Source organism: Ascaphus truei, chromosome 8 (genome assembly GCF_040206685.1).
Source record: "Ascaphus truei isolate aAscTru1 chromosome 8, aAscTru1.hap1, whole genome shotgun sequence".
Classification (NCBI taxonomy): domain Eukaryota; kingdom Metazoa; phylum Chordata; class Amphibia; order Anura; family Ascaphidae; genus Ascaphus; species Ascaphus truei.
In genome coordinates, this window is record NC_134490.1 from 57,965,102 (window position 1) to 57,984,730 (window position 19,629).

Here is a 19,629-nt window from a genome sequence, read left to right on the forward strand (position 1 = left end):
CACAGGTAATTGCCAGAGTGGTATTAAGTCAGCTGGTAGCAACCAGACTATTGCATTGGTTGGTGGAGTGACTGAACCGCCAACAACTTTAATGGCAATAGATTCAGAAGCATCTCCGGCAGTGCCCTCGGCATCCCTTCCACCTTGCCATATGCTGACTTTGTCACCAATCAAGTTACCGTTTATAGCTTCCCATATGCCAGGTAAGATATTCACCTGTTTAGTTAGTTCCAATACCAGTTGCTGACCCAAGAAACCTGCTTGTGCCTTGACTCTCTTTCAGCACCTCAGCATTCAAGAACATCGTAAATATTCAAAGTGAAGTCCATTTGATTTTTTACTTTCTCAGTCCTTTAATGTGAGAACTAATGCCCCTGCATATTACATAGCAGTGAGTTCCCCAACTGATGATATGGATGCGGTTGAAACACCTTACGCTGAGCTTTCCAAGAGTTCATAACATGCACATTTTGGAAACTCATGGATATGCATGAAGGAAAGTAAGAGCTACTAAAAACATAGAGAAATATAACATGAAAATACAAATGTTAGCCTCTTTTTGAATCTTCTTATGCTAAAGTATCAGAGGGATTGAATTAAATGCATGGGTTTTTTTTAAAGGATTCCCGTCATATCTTTGTTTGGAGAATAGAAAGCTTTTAATGCTTACTTTCTAAAAAGGTATTTCATAAATGTAGTCTGCTTTTCTTGGCTTCTTTCTACATGTACAGTACTATAGCTGGTGGCAGGAATTGCTATAATTCAATATGTTTCTGTTGTTACTGGTACTTTTTGGACTGTAAATGGATGTTCCCTGATTTGTTGAAGGGATGTTCTTCTAATTTGTCTTTAGAGGCTATTGTTTTGACGATGAAAGGACGGTTGTTCACTTTTTTTCATGGAAGAGCAATATATAAAAAATCAATACTGCCTTTTGCTTTTTAGATCTGCAGATTTTAAATGTAATAACATAGGACTTTAAACTGAAACCTACTTTCTGTTAGACTGCAGTATGAATTTATGCTGGCCTAAAGTAAAATAAAAGAGTAATCAGTTTTAAATATATGGGGAGATGGATCATTTAAAGCTAGAGCCTTTTATTGTTGGATTGGAGAGAGGTACAGTACCAACCCCCGTTTTCATGTACCTATAAGTCCCCCTTTGTCTGCTTTCTTACCTAACTTTTGGTTCCACCTTCCACTCCCCCTCCATCTCTGGCACAACTTTTGTGGAAGTAGGGCTAAAACATCATCACCTATCTGCCATTATTGCCTTAATGATCAACATTTTGGTAATTAAAATCATTTTTGCGATACACGTCATTTGATGTTCATGAAGAAATGATTTTTAACTTTTTTGTTTGCTAATTTTATTTTGCTAAATTTACTTGAATAAAATGTGGAATGTACCGCCTATTTTCGGTCATGTGTGTTTTTTTTTATCAGTGTTACAACTGAAACTGGGGCAAAAACTGTGAAAAAACAAGGTAAACGATTAATCAAAGGGGAATCGAATGATCTTGAACGGATTCCGCCAATTCACAATGTCCTGTTGAGCAGTGTGACTCTCTATTGTCTAATTCCAATTCACAAAGTCATGTTGAGTGGTCTGACTCTATTGTCTCATACCTGTAAATCGAATTACGTTGAACACAATTCCTTATCTTTGATAAATCAGATGCAGTGGTTTAGACCCATCTTATTGCTTTTTGCAACCAGATGATATTGATGAATAGACCTCTATGTCTTTTATAACCAATCCATGATACATAGTCAATAATAACCAATAATTTGCCAAACTACTATAACTAACTAGCTACTGTATCTAGCCAATATTAAACCCATCTCTGCCATCTAAGGGCTTCTTCTATAACGCTCGTAAGGTAGAAAAAGTCTGTAAGTGTAACTGTCAATAATTAAAACAAATACATAAATTCAATGAAGACTTGTACAAAAGTAACTGACAAAAATGTCTTTGGAAGCTCTCAAGGCTGGTGAAAATAGGTAGAGAATCCCACATTCCTTCCTAAAAATCCATAGACAACCACTTTCCTGTGCAGATAAAGCCTCATAATTATGCAAAAAGAAACATGAATAATAATAATATAGTACAGTATATTCAGAATTGTTTTATGCTTCTCTTAAAGCACCATAGTAACAACTTCCAAGAGATCTTGAGAGCCCGTTCATTCTCTGCTGTGGCTATCCCATTAGAAAAAACAAGACAAAGATGGTCCAAAATAGTGTAATATGTTACAATAAGCAGTAGAAGTAGAAGGATATAAATGTGTTCACATTTTTATTTGACTCTACAGCTATGTGAGATTTACATACAAGACACGTGGGCACCTCCCACACTCCTATTAAGCTGTAAAGTCAAATACAAATGTGAGCACATTTATCTTATTCTATTTCTACTACTTATTCTGACACACTATTTTGGGCTATATTGTGCTGGGTTTTGTAAGGGGTATTGTGTGAAAGAAGCCACTTGAATCACACCTCCAGTCCCAGCAGAGAGAAGCCATGCAGTACAACGCTCTACTCAAGATCTCTTGTGAGTTGTTAGAATACACCTTCAAGGGAAGCTAAACCAATTAAAAAATACTACACTATATTATTCTTTTTCTACGTGTTTTCTATTTCTTATTACATATTTATGATGCTATATCTGCCCTGGTAACTCGTTACATATAAATATTCTTTGCTCAACTTAATTATTAAGGAAATTGGATTTATTCAAACATTCTGCATGTAGGGACAGGTAAGGGAGTAGAGTCCATCGTAAACTTCACGTAACAATCAAGTAAAAATAATGTAACCCTACTTATACTGTCATATCACTGTCATAATTGGTCTAATTTGTTCCTCTGTCGGGCTGCACCTTTAAGAGTGCAAGTTATTTAAAATAACACCAGATTAGAAGGGGGACTCCAACCAGAAATGGAAGTTTCTGTTAACTTGTAAATATAAATACCACTTGTGAGCACATTCACGTCTCAGACAGGACCGCAAAACGGCTTTTCCCCTTTTTCTCTTAGCATACAATACTTCCGCTGCAGCCAAGGATTCTGGGTAATGATATGCAAATGAGCACTCACAGTGTGTCACTTTTTGCTTCTTGTCCATTTGAACACAGACCCCTTTGCGCATATTTCCACCGCATTACACAGCCTGGGTTAAAGAAGTACAGAGCCAGTAAACCTACTCACAGACAGCTATTTCTGATTTTTGGGTCTCATCATTGTGAGGCTGGTTATACTGGCGTTGCAATGTGAAATGTTTTAGGAGTTTTCTTGCATGAAAGTGCTGCTCAGGAAACAGCTGTAGCTGCTACTGTAAGTCATGATAGTTAATGCCAATTCTGACAATGTCTAAACTACAGATGTTCCATTTCTTAAGTCTCCTCTTCACGAATCAATATATCACCTCCTGTGTTCATACTTTCCTGCTACAGCCATTCTTAAACGTGCAGTGCTGAATGTACAAGATCACACATTCCTCGCTACGTTTTGTCAAGTGTATAAACGTCTGTGGCTCTTATAAATAATTGCAATGAGTATTGTTTCTTTTCCTGACAGTACTAAAGTGTATCTTCAGGTAGGAGAACAGTCCAGTAAAAGTACAATAAAGCTGGAAGTGACAGAGTTATGTGAGTGAATAGCCGATGTTTCCTACAGTGCAGAAACAACTTTAATCTGCCTAGATTAAAATCACTAGTCAGACGTGGAGTGCTCAATTGTAGGCCTTTAGGGGAAAGGAGTCTCTTTTTCTGGATTGCAAGGCTTCTTCTGAGAAAATAATGGCATGCACACCACTGTTCTAGCAAGCTAAGTTCTTAGTAACTGCCTCTTGTGCTGTCCTGGCCAAGTACAACAACAACATTTTAAAGAGGCACTCCAGCCGACGCTGCTTTTGTAATAGGTTTGAAGCAGGGGGTCTCCGGAGCTGAACCGCGTTGATTTCAGCTCCGGGGATCCCCTGCTTCCTGAGATACTTAACTCTGCAGGTGCTGCCGGGTATCTCGGTGCAGTTTAAAGCTCCCGTGTCACGCGGGCCAATAGGAAGCTGCCAGGGATAACGTTACGGCTTCCGATTGGCCCGCAGGATGCAGGACTTTTGAACAGCCATATTGTGAACCTAGCCATGGCGTCTACTGGCAGCACCTATGGAAGTAATTATCTCAGGAAACAGGGTGTCCCCAGAGCTGAAATCAACGTATTTCAGCTCCGGAGACCCCCTGCTTAAAACCAATTTTTTTTTTAAAACAGTTTCGCTTGGAGTGCTGCTTTAAAGCCCTGATTTAATAACTGAAGCTGGAGTCGAGTTCACCTCTGTTTTATTGGAATGAATGTGGCTGAACTCTTCACTAGAACAGAGAAGACGGCTAAGCAGCATTTTGAACAGGGGCTTACTTAAAGCAAAGAAAAAATGCTGGAGTCCAGCAAATATCCTCTAATTTTCTTTGCAATCTCTCTCCTAAAGTAAAGCAAATAGCGTAAGAAAATGAAACTTAAATAATGAATTGATAGAAGAAAAAAATCTGGCATACAAGTAAAATATACTCTATACTGTACACAGGTATTTCCATTAACTTTATAACTTATTGTTTTGTATTAAAATGGAGTTGGAAACAATCTAACCAATAAGGAAAAATAAGAATGGGTAGTTATTGACTCTTGTTGTGGAAATTTGAAGTGAACACATAGAAATATTAAAAAGCACCATCTGCTATGTAAACAACTATTTGCCACCTGTTCGTTTTCTCTTGGAATGATTTAATGGTTTAAATATATTGTTTGTTTATGCTGCAGAACAGCTGGGATGTGCCAAAGTCTTATATCTATCAGTAACTCAACAGCCAAGCAATACTACGTGTTAACAAAAACTATTCTGCTGCCTATCCTTACATGCTCTGTCAGTTTATCTCAATAGTGAAGTTTGTTGATAGCAAACAGGTTGCAATCTCAGAACTATTTAGTGTTTCATGTTTAATACTAGAGATGGGAAAATATTTTTGGCGGATTTGGATCCGCAGTGGATCGACGGGTCCTTTGGACCGCAGATTGGGGGGTTCCTTTGGGCCACAGATTTCAGCGGATCAACCTCAAAAAGTGCGATTCGCGTTTTGCAGACTTTTAAAATTATTATTACCAATACACTCCGCGGCCTCCGCAACCCGTGGACGGATTTGTAGATACCCATCCACGGATTCAGCAATCCGCGGGCAGATTCGGTTTGGTTGATGATGAATTCAATTAAAACTTTGAGTTACTAACAACCTTTCTCAGAACATACATTTTTTTCTGTGAATTGTTGCTTACATTATGTGTTGTGATTATGGGTGTGCTAGCGTTCCCTGCTCAACATGAATACTTATTAGGGTGTAAACTGGCTCTGTATTTTCCCTTGCTACATTTCTCAATGATAAAAGATTAAGGAAATCATGTTACTTTGAAGATGTGCCCTTTTGTTACTTTTTAGATTGATTTACAACGGGCCGCCATGCATAGAAATACTTGATTTGTTTAGAGTTTTCATAGGTACTGTTCATACAGAATATAAAATATCTAAGGTAGGAGCCAGAGAGAACTGTACATAGCCAAACAAAAGCCACAGTGATTAGGTTAATAGTCAAAAGAAAAATATATCTATTACTTATGTATCAAATCTAAAAGCTACCTTAAAGGGGCAGTCCATGCAATATCGTACATGTGTGTTTAAAAATAAAAAAAGAATCAGTTCAGTAGTATTAGACAATACTTACTTTGTATATTTTTTTTAAAATTCAACTCTTAATGCCATTTCAAATGAGTTGCTATATACTGAGCATTCTTTGATATCTTTTGCAGGTTTAGCCCACCTCCTCAGCAGTGCAAGATCTTTGCAACACTTTGGTGTTTTTGATAATGTCTTGCCAATATTCCCAGCAGTTTGAGCTGCAAACTGTAACAATAGATAACGTTCCCTTAATAATATAAGAATACATTGTAGCTGCTGAGTAACCCTTTCTGAAGGATTGATTGAAACTGAAAGGCAGCCATTTAGCGAACCATGGGAAACAGGATATTTGCTGATTGATCACGGGAGAACTAATCGATCGGCAGTTTAGGTAATTCGTTTTCAATAAGGGTAATCAAAGGCTGCCTGTATTAAAACTAAACAAAAAAAAAAATATATATATATATATATATATATATTTTTTTAACTCCTGCGCAGACTGCCTCTTTAAATCTTCTGCACCTGTGCCAGACAGCTACCGGGCCGTAATAGTAACATGGCTGGGAAGTAGCTAGAACTACCGATTTAACCCCATTCTCTCTGCAATGCATGACATCTGACAGTGAAGAAGTTAAACATGCAAAGTTTCATATGTTAAGAAAATGCTTGTGTAGATAACGCCTATGTGTAAGCTGCTTTGATCTGCTTCTTATGTGAACATTTTCAAGAGTTGCAATTATTTAAAACAAAAATGCAATACCTTACAACTAAAATAACCCCAAGCTACAGGTGAAGTATTGATTGAAAAAAAATGTATGTAGGTAATACTTAAAAAATGCTGTACATTGTAGAATATATCAAAGCCATTAGAAGTATGAGAGAGGATACTATAACCTGTGCTATGATCTTCTGACTTGCTTTATGAATAAGTTAAAATAAAAGCAGGGAAAAGGCTGACAACTCCAATGCTACTCGTGACTCCCTGCAGTAAAACAACCCATATTCAATATGATGTAAAGATGCTTCCCTTCATTGGAGGACATTTAGAGCTGATATCTTACTGTGTATCAGTGGTTTCAAAAACTTTTCGGTTGAGGAACCCTATGTGAAATTCTGAGGAACCTCGACCCTCTCTAATAGCGAGTCTGAGATTAGATGCATTGTAAGGAACCCCAACCTTCTCTAATAGCACGTCTGAGATCAGATGAATTGTAAGTAATCCCAACCCTCTCTAATAGCACATCTGAGATCAGATGAATTGTATGGAACAGATACAAAAAAGGAGGGGAGCGCTGTATAATAACAAAGGCTAAAAACACGAAGGTATATTACACATAAGATCCTTAAAAAGAACCTTGGAAATGGGGGGTGGGGATATAACAATTGCAGTCACTACTCACACGGCCATATGTGAGCACACATGCGATAATGGTATCTTTCTGGCGTCCTGCACCAGGACGTGCTACCCATCCTACCTTGTCGTGGATGAGCCCCAGGGACCGCAAGACCGCCACGGCAGGCCTTCCTTCACAGCAAGAAGGAACCCTTCTCGGTTGAAACCAGACTCAGTAGTGAGTGGCTAATGTCTCTCCCGTGATTCACTTCAGCAAAGCACTAATCAGCTCCTGTCCTCGCCTCGAGTTCTCCAGTTTGCGGCATGCTCCTACAAACATGTTCGACCGCAGGACCGCTTGTGGAGAGCTCTTTGGGCGTACGGTGGCTGATAGTGGACACACTTCGCACGCACCGGCCGGAACTACGCGTTTCACAGATTGCTTCCTCAGGAACCTGAGGAAGCAATCTGCTCCAGATTGGGAAGTTCATTAACTGCCTGAGCTCGGGTATCATCTACCAAGGTGTCTGCATCTGCGGTAAAATCTATGTGGGCAAAACGAGACGCCCACTTAAACAAAGGGTACTAGAACATATTGGTACCGTACGCAATAAAGCATATAAACCACTTGCGAGACACGTCAATAATTGCCACCAAGGAGATCTAACATCAATCAAGTTCATTGGTATTGACCAATTCTCTCTAGGTCAAAGACGTGGCGACTGGGATACAGTTTTATTACAAAAAGAAGCAAAGTGGATTTATACCCTCAATACGCTGTCACCAAACAGCCTAAATGAAGGGTTCCTATTCACTTCATTTATATAGGCGCTTAAGCGTGGGTACCAACTCTATACCAGTCAGTGAGTGGGTTCATCGTATCAGCTTGCCAGTTCTGCCTCTGCCTTTACTTTAGTTCTAAGTTCAGTTTCTTTGTCAACAAATAGCTTCTAGTATTAGCCAACCTAGTTTCAGGGAGGCTATATTCCTGTCATAATTACTCTACTATACTTACTAAGGCTAATCACATATGTGGAAGTTCTGTATCCACCTTAGGGTTGTGCTCATCAGCAACCCTCCTCACATTGATTCCCTACTTCTTAATGGGCTTTCTTGATCTAACAGATATTTAAATAAACATCACTCACTCCCTGATACTGGTTCAGGGGGGGTATGATTATCACACCGCTTTGCCCCATACTTATACACTGAAGGCAATCAATGTGCACTTTGGTCTGATCCTATGATAAGTTTGCATAGGGTGGCCAATTAATTACAGCTACACAATACTTTTATACATACATGTTTAGTTGTATAACAATGTGCACTCGCAAGTGTCTGTCTGTATTGCCATTTATGTTATTAAATACCAGAGTATACTGCATGGTCTGCGCTGAGACTATCAAGACCATCACATTATGCGGCAATTGCAGGGATAATTTTGACAAAAAGGAACGCGATACACCACGTATATACCCGCCTTCGTTCTATGGGACCCCCTCTCAGACTTGCCTTAAGAAAGCGTTTCTTACACGAAACATGCGCGTCCGCTATTCCCACACGTGCACGCGCAGGGACAGCATTGACGTGGCAGCTACTTGGTTCGCACTGCGATCAGCTGTCATGTCCCACCGCTGCACAATAGAAGAAAGCTCAGAGCCGTATTACACAGAGGGTATTCTCTAGAACACTAGCAGCTAGGGGATTTAGTTTCAGTAACAATCCTAGGAAGAGTTCTTGCTCCATACTGTACTTAGCGGTCGCGCCCACTCATTAATGTGGGCATAGGTACAGTATAGACACTACCACACCGCATAATAAATACTTTAGGTAGTACTAGCTGATATACCCGGCGTTGCCTGGGATTTAATTTTCCCGGTCCCCCTCTGTCTCCGCTCCCCTCCCCCGTTCACAACTCCATCCCCCCCCATTCCCCGCTCTGTTCCCCCCCCCCACGTTAAGCTCCGTTCCACCCCCTGCACAACGCCACACATCATTCCCCCCCGCACCTAACATCACTCTCCCCCCCTGCACCTCACATCACTCTCGCCCCTGCACCTCACATCACTCTCCCCCCCCCTGCACCTCACATCACTCTCCCCCCCCCTACACCGCACATCACTGTCCCCCCCTGCAGCGCACATCACTGTCCTCCCCCCTGCACCTCACATAACTCTTCCCCCTGCACACTCACATCACTCTCCCCCCTGCACCTCACAGTCACATCACTCTCCCCCTCTTCACCGCACATCACTCTCCCCCCACTGTACCTCATATCACTCCCCCCCTGCACCTCTCATCACTCTCCCCCCTGCACTCCTCATCACTCTTCCCCCCTGCATCCCCCTCTGTCCCAGGCACTCGTTCCCCCCCCCCTGTCCCAGGCGCTCCTTCCCCCACCCCCCGACCCCCGGCACTCTCGGCGGTGGGCGGTAAGCAGGGGTGTGAGGAGGCAGGCGGGTCGGAGTGAGGCGCCGGGTGGGAGTGAGGCGACGGGTGAGGCTGCGGGTGGGAGAGAGACGGCGGGTTGGAGTGAGGAGGCGGGTGAGGCTGCGGGTGTGAGAGAGACGGCAGGTTGTAGTGAGGTGGCGGGTTGGAGAGAGGCGGCGGGTTGGAGTGAGGTGGCGGGTGAGGCTGTGGATGGGAGTGAGGTGGTGGGTTGGAGTGAGGCAGTGGGTGGGAGTGAGGCGGCAGGTTGGAGTGGGACGGCGGGTGGGAGTGAGGCGGCGGGTGGGAGTGAGGCGGCGGGTGGGAAAAAGGCGGCAGGTGGGAGTGAGGCGGCGGGTGGGAGTGAGGCTGCGGGTGGGAGTGAGGCAGCGGGTGGGAGTGAGGCGGCAGGTGGGAGTAAGGCTGCGGGTGAGAGTGAGGCGGCGGGTGGGAGTGAGGCAGCAGGTGAGGCTGTGGGTGGGGTGTGATGTGGCGAGTGGGTGAGAGGCGGCGGGCACGTGGTTTGCTGACTGTCGGTCCCCAGGCGTTGCAGGCGGTTTCCGCAGGCGGTGAACGGTGTGTGGGTAACCACTGGATCAGAGGCGCAGGCGGTGTGAGGAGGGTGGTGTGACTAATAAGGTGTGTGCAGCCCTGGGCGTGACGTAACACCACCCCGCAGGCCAACTAGAGCAAGAGCCGTGGGCGGGCACCAACCAATCAGAAAACGCACAAACCCACAGACAAACATCACGGACAAACATTTCAGTTTTATATATATATTTATATATCGATTACTGTATCTTTCACTCCTCAGGCTTCTTACAGCCAAACGTAGGGTTTTGATACTTACCTGTAGTTGCAATTGGTGTTCAGTATCTCTGTGGTTTACTGATGTGTTATATACCTCTCAGGAGTATGCAATTATAGCCTTTTCACTCAGATAATTGATCCACCTCAATTTGACGTTGTGCCCTTGTGGTTTATCTGACACAATAGTACTGGGGTAAACTTGTCATATATACATGTATAGTGTCAACACATTACCCTGTTAGTTATTCCATTGTACACAGGTACATACAGCTTATGTGTGATCACCCACCTCCTCTTCCTACACCCCTACTGTCCTAGAGATACCATTTTGCAAGGGCAATTTGCATATCAGATCCCTAGAGAATTTTGATCTAATACCACTCAATTGTCTCATTTTAATTCGGATCCAGAGCACCATATGTACTCGCCATAGGATTCTAAGTGTGTGTCCTTGTCTACGATTTTAACCCTATTATTTTAATATCTTTGACCAATAAAGATTAATTTTAAAACATTACACAAATCATTCAGAATAGGGATTACGAGTGCTGATAAGTGGGTTTCTTTCTCCTCTTGGTTTGTTTTCAAATACAATGATATAAGATGTCTCAAAATAGTGCGTATTTTAAAAGGTTTCTCCTTTTGAACCTAAACTTCAAGACAAAAAAAACTATTCTAAATTTTGTACAAAAAAAAGAAGTATAACCTTGTTCTTCCCCTTCCATTATAAGCAGATATCACATATTACAAATGCTTTTAAATCATTGCCATACAGTTCTATAATGTAAGGAGGATCAGAGAACACATTTGTAAGTAAAATAAGACTGTGCTATCTTTTCAGGAAATACATGTCAAACAGCTTGTTGGCAATGTAATATTACTTCGAGGACATGGGTGACTTGTCCTTAACGCCTTCACATTTTCTTGTTTATCTGCTAGCTACAATACTGATACATGTTGATAAAACTTATAGCCTTTCAAAATGTCCTTCATACAGCCATATGATGTGCAAAAAAAAAAAAAAAAAAAATTCCCCTGAAACTCTGGAATGCTTTGTTAGTTAGCATTGTCAAGTTCACACAGGAATACCAAATGAGTGTGTCACCATATCAACTGTACAGTATTACAGTACATAACAAACAGCAAGTGTAAAGCAGTGCCGGAAGAATCACTACACTTACAATCAATGCTACCACTTCAGTAATGCTTCTACAGTACATCTTTCTGAAGTGGATAATATGAGTAGTTAAAAGTCTACTTGGCAGACACACAGAATTTCACCTATAGTGGAGGATATACAGAAGTTGATGCTATAATTCCTTGATATCCCAAAAAAGCAGAAACTGAATGGAGTTACTTTTTCTTGTATCTCAGCAATGACAAGAAACAACTTCCAGTCCGAACGTAAGCAGAGATGTGCAAATGCCTTCAGGTTCACAGACATTTTCACAATTTGGCCCCAAAATTCACTAACGTTTCGCGCATGTATATTTCACCATTTTGCTGAACACATTTGTGATTGTCACGGAGATGAACATAATTAAGAGCTAGAGCCAGTTCAGCATCTATTCCCAGTCCTGAGGAATGTCATGGTTCCCTCACAGGCACTATAACAGCTAGTGTAGGGATGAGCAACTCCAGTCCTCAAGGGCCACTAACAGGCCAGCTTGTAATGATATCCCTGCTTCAGCACAGGTGGCTCAATCAGTGTCTCAGTCAACGACTTAGCCACTGATTGAGCCACCAGTGCTGAAGCAGGGATATCCTTAAAGTCAACGACTGAGCCACTTATTGATCCACCTGTGCTAAAGCAGAAATATCTTTAAAACCTGGCCTGTTGGTGGCCCTTGAAGACTGGAGTTGGTTACTCCTGAGCTAGTGCTAAGAGGTCCCTGCTCTTGTGCTCTTTGATCAGTTATGTAACATGGGATAAAGAAATCTGCTCCACCTGTTGATAACAAAGATGTTCATTCAATGGCATTAAAAAGAAAAGTACAATTCATAAAATAGTTATTTTAAAAAAAAATCCACTAAACAATTCACTTTGTAGCTAGAACAGCATTTTTAGATGATCAATCATTAGCTTATATTATACCTGTTTCCATTAGATCTTCAATTCTATAGGTTTTACAAAAGCTGTGGCTTTTTCTGTTTTCAATAACACATCAATTATTCTTGACCACACCCTTATAATGTAGCATACTGATATTTTATTCTTGGCAGCATCGTCTTCTAACCCTTTTTACAAACCGCAACAAATGCCTTTAATCTGATCGTCAATAAACCTTGATTCAATATATTGCAGATACATCTACACAGGGACTCAATACTCCGTAATGTCTTCCTTCCAGTCGGTCTAATTGCTTTGCCGCATCTTCTAAGGTACTTTTGGTTTACAAGAAATATAAACCAAATTCATGAGTAAACTAAAATGTGTTCTTCATAAGAGAAGCCTAAGCACCTAAGGCTGCGCTTATAGTGCCGGCGACGGCGACGTGACGGTGACGTCAGGCTGCGGTCACTGGAAAAATCAAATTGATATGACTTCCAGCGATCGCGACCAAGCCATCGCTCCGTCGCGTCGCGCTTACTGTAAGCGCGACGCGACGGCGGCAATGCATTTGTTTTGACGCGACGTCGCTGTCGCCGGCACTACAAGCGCAGCCTTACTTTCTTGTGTTTGATTTTGTCTTCAAAGGTGTAGTGACATTTATAAAATCCATTGCCTTTCTTAGACTATTTTGACTATTCTTCCTTTAATTGGTACATCGTGGTATGATAAATAGTTTCCTTTGGAGAATTACATCTGTATTTTGAGGGCCTTTTAAAATATTTTTCTGCAGACTTTCTAAAACAGGGGTTTGCAACTCAAGACCCCCCAACAGGTGAGATCGAAAACTGAGCCACTGATTGAACCACCAATGCTGAAACTGAGCTATCCTTAAAACCTGACCTGTTGGGAGGGGGAGGGGTGGTGCTTGAGGAGTGGAGTTGAGCCCCCCTGTTCTAAAACCTCATTCATAAATGAACCATGATCAGTGTGTGTTTGAATTCATTTGTATGTGTGCATGGTTGCTGCTTTTCCCTAAGATCTGCTAAGAGTTGTCTGTAATTGATGCCATTGCCATTGTGTCTGATAATTACTGGTCGCTGTATGTTATCTGCATTAGGCAGCTTATCAGTTTAAGATTTTGTCTACAGTTTGTTAACTACTAGAGGCAGCCAGCCTTTCCACATCCAAGTCTGTGACCTTGTTTGTCTTCTCTGCTTTGTTTTAAGATCATGCTGCATCTTTTTTTGCAGTTTGAGCTGAAGTAATGCGGCTTTGCCCTCATCAATAGACTTAGTGCTGGCATGTCTTTGTTTTCTGTCTGTATTGGATTGTCCCACAAGTGAGTCATGCTGGCTTGTTACATTTCTATTTCTATGTTGTCACATAAATCCAACAAATGCAGCGCTATTCTCACTGTACCTTGCCCTGCCTCAAATGTATGCTGAGTTTGCTGGCTCTTTAATTCCATTCATGTGATTTCTATTCAGGACTGTTTTCACAAGGATCCGGCCCTCTTTTTACCCAAACATCAAGGCTCCTATTCGCCAAAATCAGAGACCTTCAATATTAACAAGAACAAAGATTAAACCAGGTAAAAGCTGATTTTTTTTAACCAAAAAAAGGAAGGATTTGAGACAAGACAATACAATACAAAAAGAAATAAAACTTTGAAAGAAATGGGGACGAGCGTGAACACAGAAGGACATAAGGCTGGGTTATCATGCCTCTGCTATACCCCTTCCCGACCTAAAGGTCAGGTCGTGAGAGTCCAAACCCACAACAACACCTTTAGAAGGGATTTCAACCAGCTGCTGGATAACTCTATTGCTTCAGTTTACTACTAAGCTCTACCTGACCAGCCTCCTGTTGCTGAACCTGTTAACAATCAAGCTCTCAGACACACCACTGAGCTCCCTTTGTAGTTGACGTTTTCTTGCGACCTGGTTGCCAGATCAATGTGGTTCAGCGATGTTGTTCCAGGCTCCTGCTGCCTATCTCGACCTCAGGCTGCTCTTACCTTGCTCCTATCTGCAGTCTGCCTGGACCGCAGCCTGTCCTGATCTCGCACCTATCTGCAGCCTGCCCTGACCTTGCTCCTATCTGCAGCCTGCCCTGGCCTTGCTCCTATCTGCAGCCTGCCCTGATCTCACTCCTATCTGCAGCCTGCCCTGACCTCACTCCTATCTGCAGCCTGCCCTGACCTTGCTCCTATCTGCAGCCTGCCCTGACCTTGCTCCTATCTGCAGCCTGCCTTGACCTTGCTCCTATCTGCAGCCTGTCCTCGCTCCTATCTGCAGCCTGCCCTGACCTTGCTCTTATCTGCAGCCTGCCCTGACCTTGCTCCTATCTGCAGCCTACCCTGACCTTGCTCCTATCTGCAGCCTGCCCTGACCTCAGCCTGCTCTGACCTCGCTCCTGCCTCATTCGTCAGTAATGCGCATAGCCGGTTTCCTGGCGCATCCTGTATATTGTCTGACCTGACCCACAACTATGTAGCACAGTTTATTTCTCCTCCTACTCTGGTCTTGGCCCAGACATGCCAGCTCCAACCATCCGGATCTGCTCTCTGACAAAAACCCCAGCCTGTTCCAGTGCCTAACAGTAAATACCTTGTAACTCACAACGTTCCACCCATTACGCTAAGGTCTTTGCAGGTCAAAGTCATGCTCTCCCTCCATATTACATCACGTTTATGCCCGTTATGTCCTTCACTCACTTTATTCAGCTTTTTTTTTAAATATATTTTTATTAATATCTAACTGCCAAAGACTAGTACAACCACATTCCAAGTAACGTTTTTAGAGTATTCCAAGAGGACTGCAGCCTTGAAATGGTCTTTTGGATCTTTCGACTTCTCTGTTCAAAAAGTGGGAATGGGAGGCCATGGCTGTTGCTATTAGTCACTGTACACTATTTCCTCACGTTCGTCTCCAAATCTAAAATCACCATCACTAGCCAGCCACTAGCCAGTCATCAAGCGCTACGTAAAATGTTTGGCTGTGTTAATAAAATTTAAAAAACATCATTCCGTGTCCAGCAGAAATGCAAAACACGGACAAGGAATTAATTAAAAAAAAACAGTATGGATTGCTATTCTATTCATACAGTGCTTCAGTTATTTACAATGCATATGAAGAACTTCCTTATCTTTTTACAAATGTTTGCATTTCATTTTTATTTTTAAAAAAATTATGCAAAGGTCTGTAGATTTTTCAGAACCTGCAAATCTCAGTTTGTACGCGACTGGTAAACTTGGGGGCCGTGTTGTGTATGTTAGGATAAATTGTGACAAACACGGCTTGGTTTCTCAGTGTGATACTAACACTTATTATGGAAACATGCCCATTTTCAGATGGAATAGGAATCCTAAACTGAAACAGCAAGAATCAGATTGTGGCAGCTGCCCAAATACAGTACCTACTAAACACAGCTACAATACAGAATCATAATCCGTGTTCTTGAAAGCATAGGTACCGTCATACAATTTAAATTATACTGTTGAGTTCTTACCAGATTTCCAAACAGAGAAATAGGACTGTCTGAAGAATATATATTTTATTGGCATTATTAATATACAGGGGGCTATAGAAGAACAAGAAAACAAGCTAGGAGAGGAAATGTCAAGTACATCCAGAATCAAGTCAAATCTACTGTACTGAAAGATCATTCAAATTTCACTGAGTTAAAAAAACATATATATATATATATAAACAATAGAAAAAGGGTAAGGAGAAAACAGGGGACACCGGAAGTACTCCCAAGGGGGAAGAGTGAAGCGGCGCACTGCCAAAAAAAGATGGATGCTGGATCGCTTGGAGAAAAAAAATCTTTATTCTATCATAGCAATAGATAAAATCGAGGACCGGCAGAGAACACTAACGCGTTTCGCGCTGTCCAAGAGTATTCATCCTCCGAAAGATGGTGTGCCCTGGGAACTGGATCCACAAAAAGAAGGATAGGCAGATGATGGCAACATAGGGACTAAGAGAGCTGTGCTCCTGGGGGCGGGTCACTATTACAAGTAAAAACTCATGAATGTGAATACACTAAACATTGAATAAGAAAGCGTTGTGTAAAAAACATACAAATAAGCAAACAAGTGTTCACTATTGGATATATGTAATAATACATAAGTCACCATATTGGCAAAAGGAAAAATAAATGTTAATATCTAAAAGAAAATATATATATCCATAGTGACTCTATAGAACAGCTTATCTTGATGGTAATGCTTAGTTTAATATTAAAAACATGATATAACATAAAGATAATTTTGTTAAACTGCTTCCTGATTATTTAATATTAGGATACAGACAATATTAATACAATAATTGAAATCTGGAATAAACTTATAAACGTATTTTCTGGAAATATATTAAACCTGCGCATCTATATTTAGATTTAATTCCTGTATTACACACCAATGGGTGTTAGAAACCAATGGTACGTAAGTAACAAGATACAAAATAAACCACGGTTCCCAAGTTTGTCCCATGATAAAGAGTTCAGAGAAGTGATGCATAGGTCAGCAGAACATCTGTATTCCTGCATCAGTGCACAAATATGAGTATAAAAACAGGGGACAGCTACATTTTATTCTAACTGCAGTACTTTTTAGCAGAGGAGAGTAATACTCAGAGAACTTTAGACATGTACTACAATAATCACTTCCCCAGCAGGGAACCAACAACTAAATCTTCCAGATGTCATTTGACATATGGTATTTCCTTGTGCGTGAGCCTCGCTCAATTGTTTTACATATTTGGAATAGTAAAGATTACAGTCGGTGTATCCTGGTTTAATTTCCACAAATATGTAACTGAACTCTGCAGTGTTTATCTGAGGTCAGAATTGAGAACATGATATACATCTGATCGTATCTTTCATAAATGAACTAAACTACTGTAACTTTCCTTTTACACATGCACTTAGAGGCTCATCCGAAGCTTATTCAGATGTGATGTTTGTCTGTCGCAGACACTTTGCCTAATATAATTCAAATTGGCCATCATTGGGAACGTGTTCAATTTTGAGCTCTAAGTGTACAAAGGCGAATGTGACTGTGTTCAATAAACAAGTATAGTCTTAATTTGTAATCTTCAGTAGATGGAGAAAACCAAGAAGAAAATCCCACAACTCAACATTTTACAGTACATGTCACAATGCCACATACAGTACACTCATCTCCTCTGTGCAGTCCAAATGCAGATCAAACACAAAAACACCTACAAATCAAAAGAAAGGGCTGTGTCTGCAACCGTACACTGCAGAACGTGTCCTTTTCAGGGGAGAAGCATGTAAGCAGAGATTGGGAGGATGTGTGAACAGAAACTGCCATTTTAAAGCATAGATACTCAATTATAAGCAGCAGCATAATTAGGCTACAGTGCTGGAACATTTATTATATTTGTTCGAATTTGCAAGTATCGGACTACAGCCAGAAGTATAAGATTTGCATAAATAATGCATAACTTTGATTAAAGGCTTAATTTAGACTGTTTTGTGTGCTTATATTAACAGATATAAATATTGGCTGATGAATAGCACAATCCCTCTGTTTCATTTGCAGAGAATACAAAGGGCATTTGATTTCTGGTATAGCTAAAGTGGCACAGTTCCCATCCCAAACTGTATTCCGAAGCCAAATAAATTGTATAGATGTGAGAGAAACTTGCACCAAATGTTGGACAATCTTGACGAAAAAGTCTTGAAAATGTGAAAATTCATTAAAGGGAACATTTTACTTGATTACATTTCACATTTGATCCCACATTTTGCAAAAGTTTATAAGTTTCACACATTCAAATACATTTTTAAAGTGCGTATTTTTCGACCCCGTGATCGACGCCCTCTTTGATGCTCCAATTTAGCCCAGAACTGAACAATATTGGAATGCTAAGGGAGCAAGTTCATATTATTATTATTATTATTTATTTGTGAAGCGCCAACATGGTACAATGGGGTCACAGAGTTCTGTATAATACAAAAAAAACAACAGAAACATACAGTTGAGAGCACATGCACAAACAGATTCAAAGAGGTAATGAGGGCCCTGCTCGTGAGAGCTTACATTCTAGAGGAGATGAATGCATACCTTTTCTTTTAACACCAGTAGGAAGCAAGGGCTTCTTTAGTAGGGAGTTTCAGAGCAGGGGTGTTCCGGAGAAGAGGGGGTTCCAGATCTGGACCCCTTGGATCCCAAGATACATAGGGGAAGGTGCCGCCAGCACTTCATAGCTGTTTAAATCCGCCACATAACACGGCCGATAGGAATCCGCCACAGGCGATGTTGCGACTTCCTATTGACCCGCTTGACCCTGGAGATTTAAACCTCCATTTTGTTCATTTTGTTCCCACTGGACTCAATGATCTGGTGGCACATTTCTCGATACACAGCTGAGATACTAGGTGGCCCCCCGAACTGAAATTTACTCGGTTCAGCTCCATAGACCCCGTTTCCCATCCATGTAAACAATAGGGGGCAAAAAGAACATTCTTTAATGCTCATATTTCAGCTACCCCAGGTATTATTGAAACAATTTTGAAAACAAAATAAGAATGTTCTCAGCTCATTTATGTGGTTAATTTTATTAAAGCAACGAAACATGAAATCTTGTGTTTTTTTCTTTAAATGAGTTCTGTAGTATTAGATAATAGTGACTGGTTTTTTTTTTTTTAAGCATCCTCTGATTTCCATAGTAGGTTTAGCCCACCTCCCCAGCAGTGCAAGATCTTTGCAACACGTTCCTGTTTGTGATCATTTGTTGCCAATGTTCCCAGCAGTTTGAGTTGTAAACCGTAACAATAGATAATGTTACCTTAGTAATATAAGGATACATTGTAGCTGCTGAGTTTACTGATTGAAGGATTGATTGAAACTGAAAGGCAGCCATTATGTAGGCACACAATCAGGATTTTTACAGGTTTATAACAGGAGCCCCAAAGGATTGCTAGCTTAGGAAAGAATGTAGAATTATACATTGTCACATGCTTTACATATATAAATAATAAGAAAAAAAGCGGAGGGAAGAACTGTAGTGTTACTGCTTTAATTGTCATAATGATAACAGCATTTCAGTCCATCTCTTTCTCTTGACTTGTAAGCAAACCGTCTCACTTTACTGTGACACGCAAAAGGCGGAACTGCAATGAATTGATGTTAAAAAGAGAATTTGGGGAATTCAAAAAGAAAACTAGAAGACCATTCTTGAGCGGTATTGTTACAATGTAATGGGATTTCTTTTTGTGGATGATCAAGCAAGGCTGTAATCAATGTCTAACATTTT

The 19,629-nt window shown here is 41.1% G+C and overlaps 1 protein-coding gene across 2 annotated transcripts in view; it reads left to right on the top strand.

Moving 5' to 3' along the window:
• The window catches only part of TCERG1L (transcription elongation regulator 1 like), a 65,434-nt gene that overhangs the window by 12,682 nt on the left and 33,123 nt on the right, over positions 1-19,629 (top strand). For both annotated transcript variants that reach the window (XM_075612207.1, XM_075612208.1), the window contains exon 4: positions 6-203. In XM_075612207.1, coding sequence (XP_075468322.1) covers positions 6-203 — 198 coding nt within the window. The remainder of the gene's footprint in view (positions 1-5; positions 204-19,629) is intronic.